Raw genomic sequence first — 12,190 nt, 5'->3', positions numbered from 1 at the left:
ATTAAACATTGTACAAAGATGTCTATGTGTGTGTATACAGATGCCAACACATTTTCCTACCCATTCTATGGCAAATAAGTGCAAAGGGTAAAGGTATCCCTGTTGAGTGATATCATCAGCCGCTTGTATTTTGCCAAGTGCCTAACAGTGTAATATAATCTTTATCAGGCACTGTGGAGCTGTAAGGAAAGTATCTTACCCAAAAGGATTTTATGTAATTACTTTGAAAACTCTCATGTAATTTCATTATCACATTTATGATAAATTAGGTGGTCAGCATTAGCACATTTTAAGATGGAAGGGTCAAGTGATAGACTGGGGAATCATTGAAAAAACTTTGCAGTAAAAATGTTTAAGGCTGTTATAACAGTGAAATAAATAGAGATGGCATTGCATTCTGTAAGACCTTAAGTTTGGTACTTTTAAGCAGAGAACACAGTAGATTAGGAAAGAATGCTTATTTATTTGCCTTTTGGATACCTCTAGAACAGTGGTTTTCAATGGGGTGGAAGAGGGGACAATTTCACACTCCTGGGGATATTTGAGCCTTGGGCAATCTCTGGAAACATTTTAGATCGTTAGAATTTGGGACCCTGGGTTGGGTGGGGACAATGGTGCCAGTGAGTAGAGCCCAGGAATGCTGCTAAACATCCTTCAATGGACAGGAAAGCCCCTACAAATTTATCTGGCCCAAAATGTCATTAGTGTCAATATCGAGAAACCCTGCTTTAGAATGATACATATGTAACAAAACTGCACATTGTGCACATGTACCCTAAAACCCTAAAGTATAATAAAAAAAAAAGAAAAAAAAAAAGTATTAAAATTAATATGTTTTATTCATACTCTTTGCTCATTATAAATGGCCTTGGATTTGAATAAACTACTTTCTCCAAAAAAAAAAAAAAAAAAGAATATCACATATCTCAATAATAATTCTTATATTGAATACGTGTTAAAGTATACTATTTTTGGATATATTGGGATAAATAAAATATATTCATAAAGTTAAAAAAAAAAAAAATGCTGTGGAATGGAGCGAGGAAAATTGTTTTACTCACAAACAATTGTAAATTGTAAACAAATTGTTTTACTCCATTCCACAGTGTTTTTTTAGTGTTTTCTCCTTCCTGAGTTGTCTCCTCCTAGTTTGAAGAGCCCGAGTAGGAGGGTGGAAATCATGGAATTCAAGGAGGATTCTCTACTTGGCAAGTGCTCATATATTTTTTTTTTCTTCTATTTAAAGGAACCAAAACTGGAAATTACCTAAAACCTATGAATGTGGTTTAGGTAGGGAAAATGATGAGGATTCCAGTCAGTGGATATATCCTCAAAGAATGTTGGCAAACAAATCTGTATGTTTTTACTTAAAATGTCTTGTTTCCCATTAACAACTGACTGCCAGCTCCAATCACATCAAAAAATTCTGTCTACAGTGAGTGTTACAGAATTTGAGGGTAATACTCGTAAAAATGTTATCAACTACTTATTATGATTCAGAGATATACTACCTAGAAATTATGATTATATAGGCTTGTGTATTTGTTGCAGGTAATCTTTAAATATTTCAGATTATTGATTCTTTGTCATCATCTTTCAGATTAACTCTTCTATTATATTTGTAACTCTCCCTTGCCTTACCTTTTTTTTAATAGTTAAATTTTGCCTAGAGATGTATCAGTAATTCAGTTATTTGAACTAAAAATTAGAAAGGCACCTTATACTCAACGTATCAAAAGTTTCATTTATCACTAATGTATCTAATCCAAGAAGATATGAACAGCCATTTTAAAAATAAGATTCCCACTTCAATGAATGAGGTTAATATTCTAGTCCCTGATTTAATTCCATATGTTGCTTTATAGTAATCATTAAAGTATAAATGCAGTATTTAATTTTTTAAAAGTAAATGTCACTATTGAAAGAAGAATGCCCATGAGCATCATGGGAGAAAATATCAGGCGTAATTCTCCTTCCAGATGGCACCCCTACAGGTGAGGCAGCAGCCTGTGAAATTACAGTCTGAATTACACTGCAGATGAGCGGGGCATTTGGACCAGAGCCTTCTGATATCAGTAATAAATGACTTGGTTCAGAACCAAGGACAATTCCCAGGAATTTAAAGGCTGTTGTATCACATAGGGAGCCTATCGTAAAATGAAGTTTAGCAAAGTGGAAAGTTGAGAGAAAGGACAATGACCGTTAGCAATACATATGTGAATCTTTTCATCTGCTAATATTTTTAACTGGATATTTTATCTCATGAATGTCTTATTAGTTCTGTATATATTCTACTATTTGCATTGATTTTTCCAAACTAATATTTTCACAGTGAATGGTGGCTAAGAGCCAGTTGCCAACTGAGATATTACTCTGAAATGATTGCACACCTGTTGTAAATTCTAATCTTGTTTAATATGGTCTATGGAAAATTTTTCATTTTTAGAATGCTTGAATCCTTAATTACAAATGTAGTATAATACACATACTAAATCTTATTTTCAATTAGGCAAATCAATTTAAGAGGCAACATAAAAGGGTGATTCAGAACTTGTGTAGTGAGATCAAGGTTCAAATTCTGTCTCATTCACTCCCCATTTATGTGACTGAACTATCATTTTAGATCGCAACTTAACATAAATAAATTGAATTGGAATAATAAACGGTGCATTGGGGGAGAATTAAATGAAATAATTTTTATAGAGGCATTACAATGAATTTTAACGATTATCACCACCATTATTTGTCAGTTTTAATTTTAGAAAACCACATATTTTAAAATAACATTTTAATTTGTACCACAAAAATAAAAAGCAAGCAGTTTCATTTTAACAAATATAATATTACCCATAGTATTAACAACTTTTATTCATTTATTCATTTTAAAGTTACATATTGAGTTCCTACTATGTACCAGACACATTTTCAGCCTTCAGGAATATAACTTCAAACAATATGACAAAGTCCTTGATCTTGGAGCTGATATTTTAGCAAGGAGACAAAATAAAAACAAAAATAAATAGTATTTTCATTCATAAGTGCTATGATGAAATACAAAGCAGGATAAAGAAATGGAGCTTGATGAAAGAAAAAGAAAGGATATTTTATGTAGGAACATCAGATAAGGTAACAGCTGAGCTGTTGTGATAAGGTAACAGCTGAGCTGAAAGAATACTAGAAAACAATTTGACAATGACAGATCAATACAAACGTTTTTGGGCCTTTGTCCAAAAAGTATTGGAATGTAGTGAATACCTTATTTGTACTAAAGTGTTAATTTTATTTATTTTATTTTAAGTTTTAAAACACAGCAGTCTTGCAAATAGGGACCATTTTTTTTCACCAAATCTATTGTGTTTTACCAGCCAATCTTTTCTTCATAAGATAGATGCCTTCCATTTAATAATTCCTTGGCATAAATTATAATTATAAGCAACAGTTGAATGCCTATTTATAAGCATTTGTGTGTGTAATCTGCATGAATATGTCAGATTGGTAACGATTTCTTAGTAGAATCCCATCAGTCCCTTGTTCTTTGAATACATAGATAATATTAATGGGGAACTAACTTGTAAGAATTTTACATATTACTGAAGTACTCTATCCAGAAAAACATGTTTCTGTCAACTCCTTAATTTTCCTAAAGTAACATATTGATAAACAAGCTTTGTTCCTAAGCCTCTGTTTACTAGGCAGTTTTTTTGTATCAATGAATTAGTGTGTTGGGAGGAATAGGTCAATACCAATGTAGAGTTCCGGCAATTCAGTTCAGTTCCTTTGTAAGTGATTCAAGCATGAGAGCTGTATTTTCTGTAAATTAAAATTGCTGTTAATCTCTTGTGAAGATTATCCATTCTGGGTTTGCAGGTTTTTCTTGTTCTAGAGAAACCTTTAAAATGTTTTTTGTTAATGTGGTTAAAGAATATTATATTTACCTCACTGATCATTTATTTGTGCACAGAACAAATGAGTGGATTAGAACAGTTTTGATATAGAATGCTAAAGTAAAGGTAAAATTAATGTTGGTTCACCCTGAGCAATAAGGTGTACTATGTGCTGAGCACTTGGCTTTCCCTGCTGCATAGGGCTGTTGGGGGGTTGGACCCTAGAAGGAGAAAGACTGACTGAAACTGATAGTGATTTCTCAGTCATGATTATTTGTCATTTGTATAATAAACTGTGAAGCACAGTGTTAGAATGTAGCATATTTGTGACACCAATAGTGGCAAATTCTTTTTTCATTTGTACTGTATTTACCCTTTCTTGGTAGAGGATTCATTGTCATACTCTAAAATCGGTACTATACCAGGATCATGTTTCATGAATTATATTTCCATAAACACTAGTTCTGCAAGGTGTTGATAGATGTTAAATAGAAAAAAAAGGTCTGTAGTTAGAAAATAGGTAATACTTGGTTAAAATATGTTTAGCAGTTCTCTTTACCATAAGAACTACTCAGAACTTTTAGTGTGCTCATGCACATTAAGAATCTCCAATAGGAGGATATGGCACCTGGTGTTTCTTAAACCTTTTTGACTAAGGATCCCTCCCCTTTCTTCTTTTTTTTAATACCAAAAAGAAAGTCACTAGACAGGAAATTATTTGGGAAATGGTTTTCTAGACTAGAGTTTCTCAACTTTAGCACTATTGACATTTTGGGCCAGGCCATTCTTTCTTGTAAGAAGCTGTCCTGTGCATTGTAAGATGTTTACCAACATACCTTGGCTCTACACAGTAGATGCCAGTAGCATCTCGTTCATCCCCCACCCCTAGTTGCAGCAATCAAAAATTACTCAGACATTGCCACATGTTCCCCAGCGGGTAAAATCAAGTGGAGAACCACTGCTCTAGATGGATATTGCATCATTCCAGGGAGTTATAGGGCTTGTTAATAATTTCTATCCCAACATTTTTTAATGAGGAAGAAAGAGTAGTCTGGAAAGTAGAATCATAGATAAAGAAAATGCAGTATATTTTACCACAATAAACTTTCTGGGTTCACTTTATAAGCTGGCCTGATTTTCCAATAACTTTTACTGCAAAAAAGTTTCAGATTTTGCAGAATATTATTACATCTATGGCAGAAACAAAAAAAAATTTTGTAATTAAAAGAGTAGCACCGATGTTTAAATTGACCTGCTTATGAGAGTATTGCACATTTCTAAACTCTTTTTTTCCCCTTTTTTTATGCAGGGATATTTTCTTCTGTTTGAGTCTATGTTAGATTCTGTCCTTTATGCAAAGAACAAATACTTGGCAAAAGGAGGCTCGGGTGAGTATAAAATTCTGGTTTTAATAATCTAATTGTAGTCTAGCAGAACCAGATGAACCTTTGGATTTCAAATGAACTATGCATGGCTGAGGAAGTTCCTGATAGAGATGAAAGATGTTTCCATTACAAGAAGCTTTAAGACATTTGTTTACTATATTGTTGAAAGTAGAATATTATATAAGATATGGGGGACTTCAAGGTAATGGTATTCTCAAGAATGCTTTTATTAAAAGGTCCTTTTAATAAATATCTAAAGACTAGGTTTTGGAAGCTTTTTGTTGATATTCAAACACAAATCTAACAAACTCCTTTTTATTTTTAATCCTCATGTCATTTAGTTCCCTTTTTTCCCAATGGCATGTTTCATTCTAAGTTCGAAATTATTCATGACTTCACTAAATCTGTAAACCTGACTTCTCTGTGGTTTTCTGAGAACATTTCAAGTAGTGACTGGTTTCTAATAAGTTTTAAAAGTGCCACATAACCAATCCACATATAAAGGGACCCTAATAAATTTGGAAGGCTTTCTTTTAATGTCTCTGGAAAACATTTAATCATATTAACTCTGCATACTCAGAGTGAGATACTGTTTTTACAGACCGTCTGCTGTGAGCAATTATATACATACAAAATAATTGTCTTTCAGGACAGGGATTATGTTTGTTTAGCTTTAACTCTTAAATGAGCTCCACAGCTTCTAGGACGTAGATGGGGCATCATCCATGTTTATTGAATTGAATCATTTAAAGAATCATTAAAACCGAATTGAATGACATGTTCCTCCTTCACTTATCTTCCTGCATCTTACCTTTCTCAAAGCCTCAGAATCAGTAAATGGTTTCCATGGTCAGAATACAGTTGGTAAAACTGTCACATGAAAGGGGCAGGCATTTCAAACTAGTGATGCAAAGGACTTGACCATAGTTATGCCTCCTGCCATCCATGTTCTATGAAATTACTTTGGCAGTTTTGGTACAATTAAAAATCAGGCCGGCCAGGTGCGGTGGCTCATGCCTGTAATCCCAGCACTCTGAGAGGCCGAGGCGGGCAGATCACCTGAGGTCAGGAGTTCAAGACCAGCCTGACCAATATGGTGAAACCCCGTCTCTACTTAAAAAAAAAAAAAAAAAATCCAAAAATTAGCTGGGCATGGTGGCAGGTGCCTGTAGTCCTGACAGGAGAATTGCTTGAACCCGGGAGGCGGAGGTTGCAGTGAGAGGAGATCCTGCCACTGCACTCCAGCCTGGGTGACAGAGCGAGACTCCATCTCAAAAAAAAAAAAAAAAAAAAAAATCAGTAAGGCCAGAGAAAATTCTCCAGAACAAGAGTTCTTTTTATAATAGCATTTAAATGGATTGCCTTTCTTTTTCAAAATGTGCCCATTTTATCACTTTATTTTCTGCAACCATTTCAAGATATGTTCCCAATCTCTGTCATGAACGTGGCTGGAATTTTTAGATATATTTTACCCCGCAACAATTGGCTGCAACTTTCTATGACTGCAGTGGTTTTGTTTTTTTAATGACTACTACGGGTTGAATATCCCTTATCTAAAATGGTTGGGACCTGCAGTGTTTCAGATTTTGTGTTTTGGGGGGTTTCGGAGTACAATCTTTGCATTATACTTACTGGTTGAGCATGCTTATCTGAAAATCGGACGTCTGAAATGTTCCAGTGAGCATTTCCTTTGGGTTCATGTCAGTGCTTAAAAAGTTTTAGAACATGGAGCATTTCAGATTTTCAGATTAGGGATACATAAACTGTAACATTTAATGACTTAAAGACAACACTATCCATCATTTGTTGACCATCTACTGGCTGCCAAACAATATACTTTACCTTCATTTATGTTACTAGACATAATCCTCATAATAGCCCTTTGAGATTTTAGAAACAGTCTCCTAAAAGTGTCCTGGATGACACATATTAAATGGCCAAACCATGATTTTTTTTTAAACTCACATCTGCCAGCCTCCAATATTCATGTTCTTTTTACTAAGCCTTGTTTTCCTACTAAAATGTATTTTTTAAATTTGATTATTGCCTTGACGTTCTAGGGAAGATCCAAGTAACTGTTTCCAGACCTGCCTGACTTGATCTTATTGAGGAACTGACAGCAACTTAATACATTTAAATTGAATTCTCACTGAAATTCATGAAGAACTTACAGCAATGTGAACAGTGGCAGAGCTATTTCTTATCATAAGAGGGATAAAGTAGAGGCTCATATATCTAGCTCTTTCTATACTTTTATATAGCTAATATTAGTATTAAGATAATAGAGAGGTATATTTAAGAGAGGTCAGCATTTAACTCCTTAAGCAGTGCTGTTGAATGTTATTTGTTAACAGAATCAAGAGAAAGAAAATTCAGAAAAGAGTAACACAAAACAGTTGAGTCTATTTGTGTTTTTGAGTATGTCTTGATGCATATCACCGGTCATTTAGATGCTCATTGTTTTATCACAAAGCAAAGTTTTCCTTTCTGTTTTTCTGAAGGAAAGATTTACCAAGTAATTAGTAGTAAAAAGATTATAAAATGAATGCAGTATGAGAGAGGGAGAATATTGAAGACCCATACAAACATGATGGGACCACAATTTATTTTTACATGAGTTTAAGTTCAATTTATGTCTCACCATACATATTATGGTGAGCAGTAAAGGCTTTATAAAGCACAGGCAATAACTTGGATGTTCATCTACCCCATTATCAATCAAGCAATTCCACTGTATTTTAGAGTTATATATTTACTACCCTTCTAAGAAAACTAATTTTGTAAAGTTCATGAAAGCAGGTTTACTAGCAACGATTTCTACTGTTTCTAGCTAATATTTACTAAGCACCAATTGTGTATCAGGAATTGTAATGTTTTACATGCAGCCAACAAGAGATGAGGAGGAAAAATAGGAAAATATTGGTTATGACCAATGGGTGTTTTTACAACTACAATTAAGACTAAAATAAATGTATATTTTAGGATGACAACATAGAATATAAATGTTTTATATGCTAACAGTGTCAAATACTCCATCTCACAAAAATTGGAAAGGGAATGCAGACAGCAGGTAGAAGTGTTCACATTTTAATTGCTTTATCTTTAATAATAGAAACTTAAAGAATATTATTTAAAGCTGACAGATCAAGTAGTAGAATTATTAAGTACATTTAGCACTACAAAGCTAACATTAAATTGAGTGATGAGGTTGGTGGTGGTAGATCCTGTCTATGTCTCTTGACTATGGTGGTGATTGCATAACTGTGTGACTTTATCAAAGCACATGCAAATATATACCAAAAAGAGTGAGTTTTGCTGCATATAAATTATACTTCAGAAAAGAGACTTTTAAAAACAGCTGAAGTAGCAATTCCCACCTTCTTTGGGTCAAATGAATTATGAGATAATTTGATTCCTAATTTTTCTGAAAAATAGAACGGTGCAGGATGAGGGTAGCAGAAGGAATACTGCTACCAAACATTAAATCACATTATAAAGCCTTAATAATTAAAACAATATATTATTGGTTCTTGAATGGAGAGATGCGTTGAAGAGAGTGGTATAGGCCTAACTATACATGGCATCTCATATAATTGAAGAAATGATATACTGTAGCAAATTCTATTGAGACAATTGTGTAAAAAAAAAGTAAAGTTTAATCCACACAATAAATTGTACACTGTGAATTTCAAATAATCAAAGATTAAATGCAAGAGAAGTCAAATGCTACAAATACTAGAAAGAAACATAGGTTTATAAACTTGGGGGAAGGGAGTCTTTCTAAATAAGAATTTTAATTCAGAAACCCTGAAAGAAACATTGATAAATCTAATTACATCTATATAAATTTCTAAATGGCAGAATGTGCTATAAGCAAAGTCACAAGAGAAACTACATACTGAAAATAACTTTTCAATTTCTGTCACAACAAAAAGCTAATCTCTCCCACATATAAGTAGATTATATAAATAAATAGACCACAGATCCAATAGAAAATTGGACAAATAATTGAATGGTGACTTACAAAAAAGGAAATACAGATGACTCTTAAACATGTGCTCAGTCTCTGTCATATTAAGAAAAATGTCTTAAGAAATCTTTGCTTTACTCAAGGTCACACAGAATTTTCCTGTGTTTCTTGGAATTTCAGTTTTTACATTTATGTCTATGATTTATTTCAAATTAATTTTTGTGTATAGTGTGAGGTAAGGTTAGATATTAATATTTTCTAGCACCCTTAATTGAAATGCTATTATTTCCCATGAATTGCTTGGCATATCTTGAAAATTAATTGGCCATATTCATGTGAGTCTATTTTTGTGTTTATTTGATCTTTAAGGCTGTCCTTTCACCAGTAACATACTGTCTTAATTACTGTAACTTTATACTGAGTCTTGGTCAGGTAAGGAAAATCTCCCCATTTTGATCTTTTTAAAAATTGCTTTGATAGTTTGGTCATGTGGCAGGGGAGAGTTTAAAATAAATGTTAGAATCTGGCTATTTCTGCTTTAAAAAAAAGACTGCTAGAATTATGAAGGGATTGGATTGAATGAATTTATCAATTTGAGAATGATCAGCATTTTAATATTGAGTTTTCCAGTTCATGAGCATAATGTATCTTTACATTTTTAAGTTGTCTTTTTTATTTTTTTTAATGGAGTCTGTCCCTGTCACCCAGGCTGGAGTGCAGTGGCATGATCTTGGCTCACTGCAACCTTTGCCTTCTGGGCGCAAGCAATTCACTTGCCTCAGCCTCTCAAGTAGCTGGAATTAGAGGCGCCCTGCCACCACATCCAGCTAATTCTTTGTATTTTTAGTAGATATGGGGTTTCAACATGGTGGCCAGGCTGGTCTTGACCTCTTGACCTTGCTTGCTTGCTTTCCTTTTTAGTGTTTTTGTTTTGTTTTTGCCTTGTCATCTCATTGCTTTGCTCTGAGCAAAATAAGCTTAAATGTTACCATTTTCCTTACTTTGTCCTGAAATTTTATTTATCTCCACTCTTTTCAACCCCCTTTCTCCTTCCTTCTCTTCCAACAAGTACCGTTTACCTTCGGAACCTGGGGTTCCTCTTTCCTTTTCTTCCATTTGAAAAGCATTAAAATGTGGTATCATGCATAATGGAAAGCATGTGGATTTTGCAGTTAGACCTTAAGTTGAATCTCTGCTATGTCAGCTGACTAGTTATCTGGTTAGCTGAAGAAGACCAGGTATTTGGGCAAGTTACTCTCTGCCCAAGTTACTCTCTGAATTTAAGTTTTTTTTAATTTATAAAATGAAGATTATAATCCAACTTTGTAAAATTATTCAAAAGTCTAAATGAGATGCTTGACACAAAGTAGTTGCTTAATAAATGTTAATTCCCAGTCTGAGTTACAACTGGTGAACATGAGATTAGCATTAGGTTTATACTTTATAAAAGTTATGAAATGAATTTCAGCATTGTGGTATTAACATTTACCTTTTATACAGCACTTCACATTTTCTACACTTTTACATAGATTATCTCAATATAATCAGCCACTGGCATTGGTTCATAGTGCTTAAAGGATTCCTTTAGTATTTTCATAACTGTCTACTTCCTCATCTTCAGATCTGCGTTTTTCACATTTATTAGTTTGAGTTTGTAATAGAGCAGTAGTGTCATTTTTTATTTTTCAGCATATACTTTTTCAAAGCATATTATAGCTGTATGTTAGCCTTAGCTAAACGTTAGTGGGTCTAGTCATTATTTATAAATGAATGATGGGGAAATGAGTCCAATTTCCAAATAAATATTACTTTTTAAAGATACCTTTATTATATAAACTAGAAACTAATTTTTAAAGCTCATTTAATTCCCATTTGGTTACTTTTTAGTACATTTTCTTTTATGCATATCAAGCATTTTTGCTACCATTGTTATTTCACTAAAATCTTCATATTGTTCATATATATTGTGAAAAAAGTGGTTTATTTTGACTTATTTACTATCTCCTTTGTTTTAAATCTTTTTACTCTGTGGTTATTTATACAAACAGTGATACAAAATTCCTAGTGTTTACTAGAAATTGTTTCTTTATGCATCTCTATCTTATCCTTTAGTGTCCAAAAGTTTATGAGGCATTTCTAAGGGATAAAGGATTTCCCATCTTTATCTATTCACCATGTGAGCCGTTCTAGTGACAAATGAATTCTGGGCAGTGAATCGAGAAGGACACAGATGTCAAAGCCATGGATTTATAAATGGTCTGTTAAGAGGGTGCTTTTGTCCAATCAGCGCTTTGTTAATTTCACCTACAACAAGAAATAATTATTCAATTATAGCTTCTATCTGACAAAAATCAAATGACAAATGTTTCAGAATGCGAAGGTAAAGGGTCAGGATTCTGGCAGGTGGTCCAAGATTTTAGCCAGCTGTGAGGAGGTGGTTATAGAACCAAATGGACCTATAACACTGATTACATATCTTTATGTATATTCACAGATCTTACTAACCGAAAGATTAAAAATAATTTTATTTCCAAATTCTAGCAATATAAAAACTGTGCTTTTCTGTATTGTTGTGAAAGACAAATAATTTGAAAAATACACAACACCCAAAAATAAAATCATGTTCTTCTTTAGTTTCTCTTCTAATTACCAACAATTTCAAAATTGTTTTATTACTTTTAGTAAGTTACAATTTTTTCTTATAAAAAAGTTATCTTTAGTTTTATGGTGTCACTAATATATTACTTAATATAGAGCCAGAGATAAGTAAATTTTTTCAGTAAAAGGCCATATAGTAAATTTTTTTTTCAGTTTTGTAGGCCATATAGCCCCTGTCCCAACTATTCAACTCTGCCATTGTAGTGCAGTGTGGCCACAGACAACATGTAAACAAATGAATGTGGTAGTGTTACAGCTAAACTTTATATATTAATACAAAAACTGGCAGCAGG

The 12,190-nt window shown here is 33.2% G+C and overlaps 1 protein-coding gene across 3 annotated transcripts in view; it reads left to right on the top strand.

The window, feature by feature from the left end:
* PRMT3 (protein arginine methyltransferase 3) overlaps nucleotides 1–12,190 on the top strand; it is a 126,552-nt gene that overhangs the window by 63,627 nt on the left and 50,735 nt on the right. For all 3 annotated transcript variants that reach the window (XM_055282149.2, XM_055282150.2, XM_055282152.2), the window contains one exon: nucleotides 5,194–5,272. In XM_055282149.2, coding sequence (XP_055138124.1) covers nucleotides 5,194–5,272 — 79 coding nt within the window. The remainder of the gene's footprint in view (nucleotides 1–5,193; nucleotides 5,273–12,190) is intronic.

This window comes from Symphalangus syndactylus, chromosome 6 (assembly GCF_028878055.3).
Source record: "Symphalangus syndactylus isolate Jambi chromosome 6, NHGRI_mSymSyn1-v2.1_pri, whole genome shotgun sequence".
Lineage (NCBI taxonomy): Eukaryota > Metazoa > Chordata > Mammalia > Primates > Hylobatidae > Symphalangus > Symphalangus syndactylus.
The sequence above is the reverse complement of the archived record's forward strand: the minus strand, read 5'-3'. Positions and strand labels throughout refer to the sequence as shown.